General features: G+C 36.7%; 2 protein-coding genes across 2 annotated transcripts; both read left to right on the plus strand.

Moving 5' to 3' along the window:
* Positions 1–10,700: 10,700 nt before the first annotated feature.
* Positions 10,701–14,373, plus strand: LOC103967663 (probable mitochondrial adenine nucleotide transporter BTL1). Its single transcript, XM_009380940.3, has 6 exons — positions 10,701–10,925; positions 11,142–11,297; positions 11,706–11,800; positions 12,510–12,843; positions 13,122–13,359; positions 14,055–14,373. The coding sequence occupies exons 1-6, from the start codon at positions 10,890–10,892 to the stop codon at positions 14,303–14,305; spliced, it is 1,110 nt and encodes a 369-aa protein (XP_009379215.2). The 5' UTR covers positions 10,701–10,889; the 3' UTR covers positions 14,306–14,373.
* A 985-nt stretch (positions 14,374–15,358) lies between these two features.
* LOC103967664 (reticulon-like protein B22) lies at positions 15,359–17,799 on the plus strand. Its single transcript, XM_009380941.2, has 4 exons — positions 15,359–15,603; positions 16,430–16,571; positions 17,205–17,274; positions 17,465–17,799. Exons 1-4 carry the CDS (start codon positions 15,419–15,421, stop codon positions 17,590–17,592), a joined length of 525 nt encoding a protein of 174 aa, XP_009379216.1. The 5' UTR covers positions 15,359–15,418; the 3' UTR covers positions 17,593–17,799.
* The last annotated feature ends 35 nt before the right edge of the window (positions 17,800–17,834 follow it).

A 17,834-nucleotide genomic window follows, 5' to 3' on the forward strand; every position in this document is an offset into this window, starting at 1 on the left:
TTTGCCAAAATTATTCTCTGCAAGCTTTTCTGTCTTGATATCCACACTGGATGTATAATAATGTTTCCAATTGAATTTCATTTTAGATTATTAGGTTTTGAGATGCTTAGAAGATCGTGGAAGATGGCACCCAATGCTATTCCATGTGATATGACCTTTATTTTAATCGAAAATTAAAGAGAAATGACCAAATAAAATAATGCTTACCCTATTTGAATCCTCAGATCCCCTCCCTTTGGATCATGGGGATCCTAGGAATCAACGCGAGTGGATCATTGATAAAAAATCGTGCGGTTCTAATTAAATGTTTTTTATATTTTTAAAAGTAAAGCAGCCTCATTTTGCATAAAAAATATAAAAAAAAATATAAATTGTGACCGCATGATTTCTTATCAATGGTCCATATGCGTTGATCCCTAAGATTCCTGGAAAGGTGTTCCGGTGGAAATCCAAATCCCGCATGTATATAGAGTGAACATGGAAGTCCTTTCCATTCTACCTTGTGATCCTTAATTATATGGCCTTTTGTAGTGGGTTTGACTAACGCTGGAGTAATCAAATGATTAGTTGCGGCATGTTGATGTTGATGTTCTTACAAGAAAACTTTGTTATATTTTAAGATGGGAAGAAAAAAATATATGTAATTGAAGTTTTATTTATATTTTTCAGTCAAGACGGATATTTTATATTTCTTTAAAAGAGAATTCTCCAATTAATTAAAAAAAAATACATACTAAAGATATTTTAACATCTTCATTGGAGACCGATGCTCTTTGTTAAGGAGTCTATTGGAGATGATTGCTCTCAACTAAATATACTGAGTGTTTTATTACAAACGATATTGTACACTAATTTACACCAAAAACAAGAAAAAGATTTTGAACTTAATAAACAATACACTGAAGAAAAAGTCCTTAATTACTACCACAATCCACCACCTTCAACTATATATAATGCATTATGAAATAGATCCCAACAAAGTTTAACAATTAACAAATTGGGAAATAAACTATGGGTTATGCAACCAACATGTATTAAAATAGGAAGTAATAATGCACAATAATTTTTTGGTCAAAGGTCAAATTAAGAAGATGAACAAATCGTACAATTAGATGTAAACGGGTTCTTTAAAAGGCATGCTTTGGTTATTATCTAGATATTGGGATAGCTGTCTTTCATTACCTTAAGCATTGGATGGATGCAAAGCACATGATGCATGGAGGTGCTTTAAGAGCACAAAATCTCCGTACTTCAATTCTTTAACTATTAATTCTGGCTTCTGCGAAAGGTTTGGAATCTAATGTAACTTTTCTTTGTGTTCTTGATCACTTGACATGAGCTTCCTTGGTTATGGACGTTAATTAAACAAATGATTAAGAAATCAAATAAAGAAATATAAAAGCTCTTTATGCATGTGTAAAAACAGGCTACACGTACCTGGTTATATAGTGCCTCCACAGATTATGATCAATCGACTACCATATATACTTCATTGGCAGTGGCACACACAATCATAATCCTTAATTATATCAATAATCTATAAAATTTGATGGAAAGTCTATTGAGAGAAGATGCAATAGGTACATTTGGAAGATAGAAAGGAAAACGAAAAGGCTATATCTGTATAGATTGAAATTCCAATTAGAATGTCAAGCAATGTTTTTGTCAGCTTTGCTGTTTTCCAGTGCTCTACCAACTAAAGAAGTATTTTTACTTTTATTTTTATTTTAAAGAAACCTCGACTGATTGATATTTTAGTGAAATAAAAAAAAAATTACATCAAGTCAGAGAAGACGCAAACCTTACCCTCATAAAAGAAAGGATTAAAAACAAAAAAAAAAAAAAAGCAAAGAGTTGGGGGGAGATATAAACAAAAGAGGAGGGACATGAAAACAGAGTCTAGCTAATAAGGTCAAGAATCAGGGCTGGACCGGAAGTTTTGGAAGCCCTGGGCAAAGCAAAGCCTACAAATGTGCCCCTTCATATATATATTTTTTTTCAAAGGTAATAATTTTATTAAATTCGAATGAAAATGTTTACCCTTTTATATTGAAAAGATACAAAGATTTCTCTTATACATATATTTTTGGCTTTTTTTCCAAAAAAAATAAAAAAATCTAATATTAAATATGACAGTTTTTTACGGAACTCTTATCCTCAACAAGGGAAAAAAAAAGCCAGGCCTCTTAAAGATAAGAGGTTATGGGAACTGTATTCATCTGCAAATGGCAATTGCAGGCTTGCAGCAATGTTTTAAAAATGTAGTAAGTTTTCCAAGATTATAAGCTGCAATGAATGAATATTTATGTTTTTGGTTGTGGAAGGAAAAAAAAAACCCCTCTCTATCGGAGTATATATCGCTTTTCCTATCTTTCTTGATGATCACTTGATATGGGGAGTAGTCAAACTTATTTATAAACCCATGCAAGGTCTCTCATCCCATCAATGTGGGATTCATTCTCAACATGCCCCTCATGTGTGGTGAATTTTCAAGTCTTAACACGTGGACAACACAAATGAGGTGACATGGAACACGTGTGGCACTTGAACCTCACGTGTGGAACAACCTCTAATACCAGAAAGTTGAGCTTCCACCATAAACTAATTAGCATTATAGGAAGTACCTCAACTTATTTATAAGTTCATACAAAATCCATCATCTGTTCAATGTTTGGATCATTCTTAACAATATATCTTCGGTACATGAAAGTTTTCTCTCTACATATTATTTGATACATCATATGATTTTAAACGGTGATACAGTAGTCTTCCTAGAATTACTCAACATTTTATAACCAATTGACTTCAATATTTGCTATCAATCAATAAAAATAATGACGATCTTTTGGTGTTATTCCATGCGAAGAATGATCTAAGCTACTATATATATACACATATAATTAGCTTCTCTTTGGGCTGCAATGAGTGAGAATGCAAATGCATGCATGCATCCAAAGCATTAATGCAGCACAGAGAGATATGGGCTAAAAGAGGTGCATCTCTCTCCAAGTACTGATACCGCATGCAGAAGGAGAAATATCATATTGCCTACAAATTGATCGAGGGAGCGGATAATATATATCATCATCATCAGTTGCAGGTTTGCATGGAATAAAGAAACCAAGTGAGCTGAACGGGGTCACTCTCACAAAATTAATGTGAACCAAATAACTCACAATAAAAATACTACGGCCACACCGTAATTGATATGGTTTCTGACAAAAATTATTATCCATATTTTTTCTATAACATTTCTCTCACATGTATGTGGTAATATGAACTCTTAGTTTTATTATGCATCGAGTTCCAACAAGAAATTGTATATGTACAACGTTGCGTAATTTTACAATGATCGCTTATTTACCCCAAATAGTTTGGCAAGTTCGCGGGCGTAAAACCATATCATCAATTGTCTTTTATTAAAATAAAAAGTCAAATTTATCCCTGAACATATAGGTATATATAAATCATTTGGTTTACAAATTTAGTCTTTCTAGCATTACTCTTTCAACATGCATCACCAATTTAGCTAGATCAATCTAAGCGCGGTGTACGACTCTACTGTTACACATATCTATATATTGGAACTGGATCCCTTTCGGACCCAAAGGAATTGAGCCCACTAATTAAATGATTCGGACCATTGAAATTTGAGTAAATGGTTACAAACAGATGGACCCTCTAAAAGTTATAATAATTGTAGTCATTAGATCAAATTTCAATGATCTGGATCATTTAATCCTTGAGCTCAATTCCTTTGGGTCTGGAGAAAATCCGGTTCCCCATATATTGATGCATGCATCTGATTGTATCGACAATTTCCTAACTTCTTTCAATAGTTTGCTTTCTATATTTGGCTTAGGGTGCAGTGACATTTCAGTTTCTTCATAGCTTAAGGTTCACAAATTCATTGGTTTCTTTCGGTAAAATATGCATCCCCTCCCTCCAAATGTGGAAGTTTTGATAAGTAACTAAACTTTGGACACCTTACCTAAAAAACATTTTAAAAAAACTAAGCTAAATTTTGGTCACGTTAAAGATTTATAGCTCAAGTTTTACTTTTAGAATTTTAACCAGTCGAGGAGTCTCAGAAGAACTACTAGTGTTGCGAAAAGGTTTGAGGGCCCTTGAGACTCGACTGGTTATCTTCGAAGTTCTTGAATTTGTTAACTTTCCAAACTCCACCTACAAATGAAGATCTCGTTAACTCAACAACTTCCAATATTTTAGTTGCATGTATTACATGTAATGTTAGAGAGGTTAAATTTGTAAACTAAATTTTGAAAACTAAAGATGATGATTAATTTATTACTTAATAATTGATAAACGTGTTCAATTCTATTGATAACATCATTTAGTTTACAAATTTTGTCTCCTTAGCATTACTCATATATTATTGCATGGTCGTTACATAAAATACTATGGCAATGACTATAAGATCTAAGATTTATTTCTCTATTACAATTAGTTATCCCAAAGGGAAGTGTTATTGACACTTCAAAAATTTCATTCTACACTCCTCACAAGTGTATTTTTCTTTCCAAATATAGAAAGTTTGGAGTGTGAAATGAGATTTTTAGAGTGCCAATAACAATTCTCATCTCAAAATACGAATGCAACCTTTCTATTGAAGGATATATTTCTCCTCTCCCTATATTCTTCCCCTTTCTCTAACCAAATAAAAATTCCCAAAAATATGCACAAAGAATTCTCAAAAAAAAAAAAAAAAACAAAACAAAATTAATGCAAGCAAAGAAAAACAAACGAAAACTCTTCTGTTAGATTCTATTAGTTTCTTAGTAACCAGCAGTGAAATGTTTCATCCTCTCATCAATTAATTAATAAGTGAATAAACAAATGACTAAACTTTCTTAATCACAAAAGGCACAAAGCAAAAAATGAAAATCATTTACCTTAATTGTGCAGCCAAAAATAATCACAAGACGACAAGTGAATTTTTGGATAAAATAAGACAAAAATACCCTTGAGGCATACCGGGATTCCTACGCGAGCAGTAGGCAATCATCCCTCAACCAAGTCAAAAGTGCCCAAAATAGGTAACAAATTCAAAACTATTTCATCCACCCTCATCCTATATTATCCATAAGTAATTATTCCATAAACCCCAAAACATTTCTTTTAAATTATGTTAATTAGTCAATTAATGGATTTATTACCTAATTAATCTATTAATGGCTAATTAACTACAAATTACACCCAAAAAATACCATAAATGGCCGGTCCCTATTCTTCTAATAGGGCCGACCATATCCCTATAAATAGCTCTCCATTCTCTCAAAAAACTACTTCCAAGTCTCTTGCAAAACTCTACAAAATTCTCCAAACATTCTTCCCTCAAAATTCTAACTTTGGCATCGGAGGTTCTTCGACCAAAGCCCCCCCCCCCCAAAAAAAAAAATCATCATGGGCGCGTGAGGCTTTTTGGCCTTGACCAAAGGTGTGATTTGTTTTGTAGGTGCAATTTTGTCCAAGAAGGAGAAGACGGAAATTTGCATCCACAAATTGATGCTTTCATTGAGAGTTGAGTCCCACACTCATAGAAGAATCTCGCATCCAAGGTTTTCTATTTTCTTGTCCATTTGTAGATTTTTCGTACGTTCTTATTATTAGAATTTTTTATTTGCAAAAATTCTTTGATAAAACGTAAAAGAGAAATACAATGGCTAGAAATTTAGAAATTTCAACATTCAAGAGATGGGACCATGGCGATCCACGAGGCTAAATGTGACAATAGGTGGAGCGGCACCACCACCACGAGTTTCCACCACGGGAACCACCGCAGTGGCTACCACGGTAACCACCCTTGGCGAGGTCCATGGTGTCATTACCACGGCCCGAGCCATGTCATCTAAGGTAGCTCACAGCACTAAGGCCACGACTCAAGCCATGTCACTCCACGCCCAACGCGTTGCCAAGCCGAGCCCAAGCCTCGCACCCGCGTGCATCATACGCTGAGCAGCCCACTCCCGTGGCCCAGCTTGCTCCCGCCAAGCAGCCCATTCTCATGGCCAAGCCTACTCCCGCGGCATAGCCCACTCTCGTGGCCCAGCCCTACTCATGTGGCCCAGCCTGCTCCCATTCAGCAGTTCACTCTTATGGCCCAGCTTGCTCCCGTCGAGCAGCTTACTCTCGCGGCCCAGCCTGCTCTCGGCATCCATTGATCTATCACCATGGCACATAACTGTGTCAATCTTGCACCATGGCTCCCAGCAATGCCAATCTTACCCTGTGGCTCGTGCCAACCAAGCCTTAAAAGAGCACACAACGAAACACCTAACGATGGCACAATAATTCTAGGAGCAGCTCATTGCGCTTACACCCTTACGCAAGGTCCACAAGCAATTTGAAGTCTCAAACAAATTGCCAAACATGACCTCGCAGGCTAAGGATTATTTTGATTGTCCCAGCAGTCCAGTTTTCCTCAGCTGCACTCACTACAACGACTTTCATGCTCTCCAGTGCGAGAGGATAAACTAATTGCTTTCCGGTGCGATAGGGTAAACCAATTCCCTGATGCCCAAAAAGGTCTGCTCTCCAATGCGAGAGGATAAACTAATTACTCTCCAGTGCGATAGGGTAAACCAATTCCCCGACACCCAAAAGGGTTTGCACTCCAACGCGAAAAGATAAACTAATTGCTTTCCAATGCGAGAGGGTAAACCAATTCCCCGTCACCCAAAAGGGTATGCTCTCCATTGCGAGAAGATAAACTAATTGTTCCAATCGTGAGCATTCACTCATCTAGGGTTGTTTATAAGCTCCCTTTCACCTTTTGGGAAAGGCATGAAATGAAATTATGAAGCTTTAGTTTATACTTTCCTTTCCTTTCCTTTCCTTTATGCACTATTCTATTTCCTTTGGGTTTTATCACAGAAGAAATAAAGCAAGAGATGGAAGAACCAAAAGGGGGAAGAAGAAGAAAAAGAAGTAGCGGCATCAGTAGCAAAAACGAAGCAGAGGAAGAAGAAATAAGGGGAAAAAAGGACGATTGAAATTAATGCATCAAATGACGATTGAATCGAGAGTTATGGAAGAAATTTGTACTTTACCAACATGTAGAAAAGCTCGAATCTTTGAAACGAAACGAAGACGATGAGTGGGTTGTGGCAGAGGCCAAGTTCACTCAGAGTAGATTTGTCGTCGTCCTCCTCCCCAACCTACGAAGAGCTCAAACATATGGTGGATGGATGGTTACAGAGAGAGTCGGGAGAGAAAAAAAGGGAAATATTTCGACAATTAAGATGACAAAAGTATCCTCCAAACTTTTAATCGGGGCTGTCTGATCTTAACCCTAGATGGGCATTCCCATCATTTGAACACCCAAAAGGCTGACCTTATCAACAATTGAGGTAAGCCCAGCAAACATAGCCCAAAACGAACTAACCCAGCCGCCTTCACCTTAGTGGCAATCTTGTAAATGAATTGAAATATCGTCCAAAGCACTATTCACATGAATAGTTCCAATTTCCCTCCTACTTTAGACTAAAGTAAAGTAATGCGAGTATGGAGATGGAGAATACCAACATTGTTTCCCTTTCAAACCAAATGAAGCAATCAATGGTAGGCATGGAAAGAGAGTCAAATAATCACATTAAACAAGTGGGAATTAAACTTTTTTATGATAGCAATACATTTGTTGCTTTGGAGGCTCCGTTGGCTTTCAACTCTCATAATTTTGTCCACTGGTATCTTTTTAGATGGTCCCAAATCATCCATGGAAGTATCTCACAAAGCAAAAAGAAGGAAAAAATTAACATGGGTTTGTTTGAGAAGTCTAGATTTTGGACATCTGAATCTCACCCGAAAGTCTAGATTTTTGTTCTCTTTTGCTTTCCATAGAGTATATTGTTTGAGAAGTCAGTCTCTTTTAATTACAAATCACATTCGTTAAAATCACAAAACGAATAAATTTTCCACACATGGAATAAGATGTGCGCCAAAAGGAACGACTATTTACATGAGCAAAGTAATTTTTAGATATTTTCCTAAAAACACGTGCCATCTCTAGCAGTAGAGAGCCAAAGAGTGTGAAGCACTATGTTTTGACCCTTGTTGAAGATGGCAAAGTTTTTGACATTTTGATTGGCTTGGACATTCAATTTTTACTTTGAAATGGAGTTTTTCAAGTTTTTATGTTATTAGTTATTCAGTTTCAAAGAATATATTGGTGTTTAATTTCGTACCAAATAAACCAACATTTATTTGTCCAATATGTTTTCAAAACTAATTTTGAGGTATATGTTTTAATCAAAGCTTCCTATTTATATTTTGATGTCCGTCTCGTACATTAGTTGTTTTTGGTAGTTTGATACCTTTGACGGCAGCTGCCCTCGAAGTTTTTCTTTGTAATTTTGTTAGTATATTGAAAGAAAACCAATGTTCATATCATGTGTGTAACGAGAACAAATATGACACAACCAAGCTCACACATATAGGTAGATTTCAAACTTGAACTATGGGTTTTGAGGCCTAAATTTAAAAATCTTAACTAATTTCAAATTCAGGTTCAAGTTTTAAGGCCGAGGTCCATGCCCCAAGTTAGGGGTGGGCTAGGAAAACATAAAACCATAAAAAAATGGGACCAAACACCTAACCAAAACAAATATAAATAATAAATAAAAAACCCAAACCGATTGAAAACCAAATCAAAATTAAAAAAAAAAATCAAATTGAAAACTATTGGTTCGGTTTCAATTTTGATGGTTAAAAAACTCGAACCAAGTAAAACCGAACTCATCTCTACCCCAAGCATTTAGTTCATTGTCATTGCTGACTTATAATTAAAGGTAAATTACAGTTTACCCCTTCAAGTTTGAGATCAATTACAACTTCATACAACATCTTTAAAATATTTCAATTTCATACATTTACTTTTATTTTATTTCAATTTCATACATCCCGTTAAAAATTATGTTAAGTACACTGTTAATTGATGACGTGTCAGTTAAATTTGTTCACATAAATAAAAAAATAATAAACAAATCAAGTTTTGATTATTTAAATAAAAACAAAAAAGAGTGAGCCCCACCCCATTCAATTCTTCGTCATCCCTCACATCCGCCCTTGCTGATCTCCTCTTCTCCGACTTCCCCATGCTCAGCACAATCAGAAGGGCCTCATCTTCCCCTTCCCTCTGTTCTCGATGCTCTTCAGCAACCTCTCTCTATCTCACGGCTGCTCGCTCAGCGAACTGAGATTCGACGATCTGGCCCATCTCCAAGCTTCTGCAACTTCTGCATTTCTTTTCCATAGGGCAAGTCAAATTCGCCGAAGCTTTCCTCATGAAGGCAGGCATTTCCTTCTCTCACTAACGCATTGTCGGAAAGCTCGTCGCTTTCGCATTGCTATCTGCACTAGGCTGATTCGCAGACACCCAAGCCCTGTTCGAAGAGACCACCATGGACGACCTTTTCATCTGCAACATTGTCTTCCCCCGTCAGTGCTATACATGTTTACAACCAGGAGATGAGTGTTGGGCCCAAATCAATTGAAAATCGAAACCCTAAAATCATCAAATCAATTGAAAATTGAAAATTGAAACCCTAAATCCCGATTAGCCCCAAAAACCTGTTGAGATTCTCAGACGAGTTCTGTTGCAGGATATCATCCGGATTCAAACATGGGGCGCCCTTCGATTTCCCTTTTCTTATTATCCGTTATCTGGGAAATGGTGAGCAGTGCCACTGGCGGTGCTGCATTTTGCTGCTATTACAACGTGAAATGGAGCAAGGGAGAAGGAATACGGGAGAAAGGAGAGAGAAAAGGAAAAGTGGGATCGGGGATGGTGGTGGTGCTGGAGGGAGAAGCTTCGTGCAGAAATGATGGGGGAAGGGGGTGGTGACGGAGGATAGGGGACGGGGTTGGTGACGGGAGAAGGGATGGCTCAGGTGTGCTAAGGGGCGATGGTGGGAGAAGGGGTGGGGAAGATGAAGAATTGGATTTTTTTTTTTTAATTAATTATTTTAATATGTTATTTAAATTAGATTTTAATTTTTTTTATTAATTGTTTATGCCACGTAGCACAAATATGGCAGCCACGTCAGCATAGATGTGGATCGCATATTTGTCACATTATCACTTAACGGTTTATTTAACGGATTTATGAAATTGAAATAAAATGAAAGTAAATGTATGAAATTGAAATGTTTTAAAGATATTTATGAAGTTGCAATCGATCCCAAACCTCAGGGTGTAAAATATAATTTACCCTATAATTAATTATAACAATAGATAAATAACTAATTTTCAACCGTTGATCTTTTTGATAATAAAAATAATAATAATATGATAGAGCTGATAATGTGTTAATATATACCCTGACACAAATTATACCATGTATGATACATTAACAAAAATTAATTTATTAATTTTGTTTTAAAATCCGAATTGAATATACGCAGAGCAAGCACATCACCTAGAATGACACAACAGTTCTATTCAATGTTGGGCACTTAATCCCTTTCCACCTAATCCACCTAATCCGGAATCTAAGCCGTTCAAATTTGATTTAACGATCACAAACAGAGGATCCCTTTAAAAGTGATAATAACCGTAACCGTTTGATCAAATTTCAATGATCCAAATCTTGAACTAGATGGATTAGGTGAAAAGAGATCTTGAGAGGATCATTTTCCCTAAATCATGGCTTTCATCCTTATCTTTTCTCAATTGTTGTTTGTGGGCGCGTACGGTTGCAGTGAGCAAAATGGGAGTGCGTCGCCCATGCGACCAATCAGAAGACCACAAACCAAACCCTAAGAAACTCCGAAGAAGCGCAACAAAAACGTTTCGGAGAAAGTTCAAACAGCCGAGAGAGACTCAGTAGTCTCAAAAGGCAGCAAAAGAACAAAACCCTTCCAAAAATATCAATGTCCCCGAAACCCCACTCCCTCTCCCTCTCTCAGGCATGTCAATTCCAAACCCACCTCCCTCTCTCTCTCTCTCTTATATCAAATCTATACATACAGGCGTTATGCAATAAGAATCTAAGAAAAAAAAAAGACTTCGCATATTCTTTTGGGAATTTTTTCCTTTTTGAATACAGATATCTGCATTTGTTTGAATATATTTATATATTTATATTGATACTGATAAGGAAAAGCATGGCATTTCATTCACAGTCTCTGAGGAAGGAGAAGAAGTACAGTGGTGGTGGGGTTTTTGGGGATGTGTACAGTATGGCCATACTTCCCAAAGAGCTTGAGCTCGAGAAGGAGGCTGCCCACCCGAAATTCGAGCTCCGATTTCAGCTCCCTGACCTCTCCCAACCCCTCAGAGTAATCTCCCCAACTTCTTTTTTTAACTTCTCTTAATTATAACTTTAAGGGGAAATTGGTATGCTTTAATTCTTATTTGTCTGTTTGGTTGCTGAGAAAATGGCATAAAAGCAAGGGAAATGGAGCTATATGGATAACTTTTGTTCAGAAATCAGAACCCTTTTGAGGAATTTGGCCCATTTACCTTTTTTGATGTTTAATTGTTGTGTCTCCGACATGTGAAACACCTATTTCTGAAAAGCTCGAATATTGGAAAAAAAATTGAACTTTTGGGATTGGCTGTTAAATAGAATTTGTATTATTTGGGTGCATTCTTTTCTGTGGGTATTTTTATTTTAGGGGCCTAAAGAAAAATAACATACTATTTTGCCATTGGTATCACAAAAAGTGTGCCTTGATGTGCTTCAGGATTTCTCGAGGACAAGGGAAGTTAGAGAGTTCCTAAGCGGGGCTTTAGCAGGGGCAATGACCAAAGCTGTTCTTGCTCCTCTTGAGACCATCAGGTTAGTGGTAGCTGTTTCACCCTCTTGAAAATGTTATCACTAGTCATTGTATTTGATGCTTTGTGTTTATATAAGCATATATGATTACACGAAGGACTAAATTGGTAAGCGAAGAAGTGTTTAGCTACTCGAAATTAGCTCATTTAACAATGAAAGTCCTGAAGACAACAATGTGGGTTTATATTTGGTGTATGTAGACTCCGTACGTAGAGCACTTATCCTGCGTTTTCCATTTCCAGTTGATTAATTATAATCAGCAATGTCAGCCCAAATGACATTGGTAATTGATTCACAGCAATGATTTTGCACCATCATTTGTTGGTCAGCCTACTTAATTGCATTGGATATACAAATACTTCTGAATGTATAAATACTATTTTCACTAACAAGTTACTGAGATGTAATGGAGATGGATGGAAATAGTCTTGTTTTAGTTCAAAAAACGGAAAAGATTTTGTTATGAAGTGATGCTAACGTGATACGTTTAATTCCTCTACCCATGTATGAATTTCAATGTTGTAGTGTTAAATCAAGTTTATGTGAGAATGGCTGAGCTACCAAGTATTAACTGTAATCAAAAAAATTTGGACAAATTTTTTTATTTTCTTTCATCAAGATGTTACAGTTTTGGAAAAAGTCTAGGGAAGTTAGAGGATTATTTTGCAAGTGTTGATACATGATCATAGTATGTTGGATTTGATATGTGCAGGACCAGAATGGTAGTTGGTGTCGGATCTAGACACATTTCTGGCAGTTTCTTAGAGGTCATTGAGAAGCAGGGATGGCAAGGACTGTGGGCTGGAAATGCGGTCAACATGCTTCGCATAATCCCCACACAAGCTATTGAGTTTGGAACATTTGAGTGTGTTAAACGAGCAATGACATCAACACAAGAAAAGTGGAAGCAGGGTGAATCCCCAAAGGTGCAAATTGGTCCTGTAACCTTGAACTTCTCCATCTCCTGGATTTCCCCTGTCGCTGTGGCCGGTGCTGCTGCCGGAGTTGTTAGCACACTTGTATGTCATCCCCTTGAAGTTCTAAAGGTACGGGTACACTTTATGAGGATATAAATTTAGTCTAGCCTGCTCTACTTTATATCATGTCTGATGACTATGTTATCTATCTAATCTTCCGTGTTTCATTTATATGTGTGGTTTTCTTGTGTGTTCACGTGGAAATATATTCTGCATTTTTATATCCTCTTGGATTATATCTCCTTATGATTTCACTGTATGATGATTTCAGTTAGGAACTATTTATGTTTGACACTTTCTTGGTATTTAACTATATATTGTTTCTTTCTTCTAATTTCTTACGACAGGATCGGCTGACTGTGTCTCCTGAGGCGTATCCCAGTTTAAGCATTGCAATCAGCAAGATTTATAAGGAGGGTGGGATTGCTGCATGCTATTCTGGTCTTTCACCTACACTTATTGGGATGCTTCCTTACAGTACATGTTACTATTTCATGTATGAGAAAGTGAAGAAATCCTACTGCCAAGCAAAGAATAAAGAGTCTCTCAACCGTCCTGAGATGCTACTGGTTGGAGCACTTGCAGGTTAGAAACTTGGCCTTGGTTACGTAAACCAAATTGAAAAGATAGTGCACACCCTTTACCTGTCTTTTTCTTTCCCAGTTTAAATCTTGTTTCGGGTTTGATTAGTTTTTGGACATTTTTGGATCCTAACTGCTACGTCATAGTCCATTTTTCTAGGAATAATATGTCTCAAGTCATGAAGATTATTGAAGCATTTTCTTTTTGCTTTCTATTTTAGTATGTTGCCTAGCGATGGCATATAACCTTTTATTCATCAGTTTAGTAAACATGCATCCTGTGGAAAAACTTTTCTTAATGTCAGTGTGATACAACAATTCATGTAACTTTTGTGTAATTACTAATTAGAAGTATAGAATAGTTATCCTGATTTGCTTGGATTACTTATCTACTATTGGACAATGAAGTTGTATTTCACTAACTTTATTCTGATAAAGTCTCAGATCTTCCACCTCTTGGACACGAAATGTGAATGAACTGCATAATTAGGGAAGTAGACGGAGACTCTGTAATACACATGTCAATTTTGTAACTTGTACGCTTTGAAACTTCGGGTCTCTTTTGCAAAGTGATTTTTTTCTGCTCTTTATGGTTTTTGGAGCCTGAATGATTGGATGGATAATTTTCTTCACTGATTATACATTAAAATATCATATCCTGACCACTTGATTATCTAATACTTACCCAAACATGTCTAGGTTTTACGGCTAGCACAATCAGCTTTCCATTGGAGGTGGCCAGGAAACGGCTGATGGTTGGAGCTTTGCAAGGCAAGTGCCCACCACACATGGCAGCAGCACTTTCAGAAGTCATCCGGGAAGAAGGTTTGCGGGGACTTTACAGAGGGTGGGGTGCAAGCTGCTTGAAGGTCATGCCATCTTCCGGCATCACCTGGATGTTTTACGAAGCTTGGAAGGACATACTGCTTGTTCAGAGACATACCTTATAAGCTGGAACAAGCTCAAGCAAGATTTCACATAGGATCATAGTTTAAACTCACATTGGGATCTATACTGGTGTAAATTACCAGGCCGGAGGTGTCAACTAATTCGTTGAAGTTACGTCTAAGTTGTTTTACACAGGCCTAGTTTGGTTGATCTTGCATCCGTTGAGAGTTTTACTTTCTTTTTCTTCTGTTTTCGGTTTCCCGTGGGCTTGACCAAACTGTCACTTGAGCTTCATTTATGTGCATTACAAGGAATATGTACTGATGAATGTGTTGTACCATGACAAAATAGTGTCTTTTTATCAATATATATATTTGCCTTGTTAGTTCAAATTTCACCCAATTCCTCCCTGATTTTGTACCTCATTGTTAATTTTCCGGCTTAATTGGAATAATAGTGTTTGTGGTGATACGGTGGGTCGAAGATAATCCATGTGGTAACAAAATTCGAATTTAATATTTGTGGTAAATTTTGTTACAATTCTAACTTAAAATTAAAGATCTCATCAATTCTTCGTTAATTGTTAGCACGTTTTGCTCAAATACAAAAGTAGCCTCACGTGCTAACAATTAACGATGACAATTACAAATTATTTTACATTGGAGGATTGTAATGGATAGTTGATGCTGCCAGTCTCTTGACTGCTTCTGTGTTGTTTGTTTTCCTACTCTGTTTTCTTTTCATGTGTCGTTGTGCTTTGTCAATGTAATTGCTGCCGTTTCCTAACAAAAAAAAAAAGCAAATAGTTAGGTCAATTAATCATGATAGTAAATTTATTTTTTACACTGGTGATCAAATTTTCATGAGCAGAGAATATGAATGAAAGGGATCAAGTAAAAAATTCTTACAACGATATATTTACATTAAAATTATAGAGAAATAAATTAATTTTGAACTTACCATCAATAATATTCGAACCAAAAACATCTTACTTGGAAATGAAGAGGAATGCTAATATTCAGTAGGAGTAATTGTTTTTGCTCAGTCAAATGCTTTTTCATTAGTTTGTGGAAACAAATACAAAAAGTCCGTCAGAATTGTTGTAATTTATTTTTTTATAAAATAAAATAAAAGAAATTGCGAAATAGCTGAACCCAGTCAAAAAACACAACCAGATGAAGAACGTGGATTTCCGATCGGAAGTAGGGAAGCCGGTGGTGGTGCTAATATGCGGAAGCTTGGTGTATTACCACTGTGCCCACCGCAACTCCAGCCTCCTCTCTCTCCTCTCCGACGTCCTCATCGTCCTCCTCTGCTCTCTCGCCATTCTCGGCCTCCTCTTTCGCCAAATGAACGTCTCGTAAGTCCTCCCAAATTCCCCATTTTGCCCTTTCCCCTTTTCCTCCCTCAGAAATACCGGAAAGTGGTCGCCTTTTTTTTTTTCTTTTTTTTTTTGTGGTTTGTTTTTCAGGGTTTTGACTTTTTGAGGAATTAGGGATTCTATGCTCTTGTTATTGGGTTGTTGGCTGAATTGGTGATTTAGGGTTTAATCTGATTTTGTTTGAAACTCAATGCAAATTTGTTTTAATTTGATTTAGTGTGATTACAAATGCTTTTGAGAAATTTGGGTTTGGTTTAGATTTTGATAGGGTTGCATTGAATGAATGCATTAGAATGTAAGTAGATTAATATGATAGATGAAATTAATTGGGGGTTTCGATGTCAAATGATGAATTTTACAAACTTGATACTATACTAGTGGTCGATTAGGGATTCTAAGTTCTTGTTATTGGTTTGTTGGCTGATTTGGGGACCAGGTTTTATTTGGTAATGGTTGAATGTAAATGCAGATTTTGTTCTACTTAATTCAGTTTGAGTACAAATGCTTTTAGAAATATGGGTTTCGTTTGGATTTTGATGCTCTTCTACTCTCTCAGGTTGTATTGAGTGGATGCATGTGGAAATTTACATAGGTTATAGGGCATTGAAGAAGTGCCAGAGTTAGTACCATGATAGATGAAATGAAAATTTGTGATTTCTTAGAAATGAACTGCTCAGTTTCAAATCCTAAACGTGTCAATAGTACCATTTTATAAGAGGATTCTATGTCAACTGATGAGTTTACAAACTTGTTAATATTGTAGCGGTGAATGGTGATTAAAGTATCTAATTTTTCTGTTGATTAGGGTACCAGTGGATCCACTTGAGTGGCAGATTTCGCAGGACACTGCTAATAGCATTGTTGCGTGGTTAGCCAATACCGTTGGAGCAGCTGAGTCTGTATTGAGGGTTGCGGCCACAGGGCATGACAAGAGGTTGTTTGTCAAGGTAAGAATCTCGATGCCTAAAGAGGATTTTTTGTTTTGATATGAGGTGTTGCAGAGCTGTATGGATGATAAATTTCAACAGCTTTTATTGAGACATATACTGCCGCTTGCTTTAAGTATCAAGGGAGAGGTGTTAAACACCTGTATTAAGAACTTGGAAGTTGTCGTAATTTTGATTCCTTTTGGCATATAACTACAGATGCGTGTTGTTTATCTGCCCATGTGTTTCTCATTGGGAAGACTTTGATGTTTATGTTGATGACAAATCACACACCACTTGGAGCACAATTCATAATGTACCTTTGCTTTACTACAAAGTATACAACAAGAACAAAGTGGAAGCTAATATGTAATTTTAGTAGATGTACATGAGAACAAAGTTTATGTTTTTCACCGCGTACGTACAGCCCTCACTATATTTTTCAGGATATCAATCTGTTTATGGAACTTTAAGCCTAAGTAGGGCAGCTTGCGGTGGCAGTCCTTTGACTGACAGATCATCCTGTGTAATAAAAGCAGTCTTCTTGAAGAACAATTTTGGCCTCTGCTAGTCCATCAAACTGATTTTATTTATTTTTTTCCTTTTTATTGGGATGGTTGCACAGCTAACCATATAATGTAAATCTTTCTCCAGGTGGTGATTTGTCTCTACATGCTATCGGCTTTGGGACGGTTGATTTCAGGTCTTACAGTTGCCTATGTTGGTACGTTGGTTTCTTAAATCTGTTACCTACCTCTCCATGGCCGAGATGATTTAAAGTAGTTTGGTCTTTTGGGCTTATGGTGACATGTATTGATGATTTAGTATATTATGTTTTTCTTGGCCTGGTCTGTATCTTTGTTTTGAACATCACACATGTAAAACTAACAAGAATCTGTTTGCACCTGAAACAGGCCTATGCTTGTTTTGCCTTTATATGGTTGCGGAGAACAGTGAGTCAATCAGTGCATGTTTGTCACGATTCCTGAGGAGAACAACTGATCTAACCGAGGAAGATGCTGCCGAGAGCGATACTATGTAGTTAGGTTTTCTGATTAACTTTGTGTGCAACGAATCTCTGTATATTTCCCTGTTTGTGCGCTTGTATTTTGAGTTGCTCATTTGTACATGCTACTTCGTGTCTGACCATTTTGGTTGGCACATTATTTTTTCCCAGTAGATGCAGTCTACTGTACAAATTGTTGATTAAATGACACTATTGCTCAATAAATGCTGGTTTTTGCTACAACCTTGTGCTTTTACTTAACACAGTATTGAATCATC

Source organism: the organism of the source record quoted next, unplaced genomic scaffold, assembly GCF_019419815.1.
Source record: "Pyrus x bretschneideri cultivar Hongxiangsu unplaced genomic scaffold, Pyrus_bretschneideri_v1 Contig61, whole genome shotgun sequence".
Classification (NCBI taxonomy): Eukaryota; Viridiplantae; Streptophyta; class Magnoliopsida; order Rosales; family Rosaceae; genus Pyrus; species Pyrus x bretschneideri.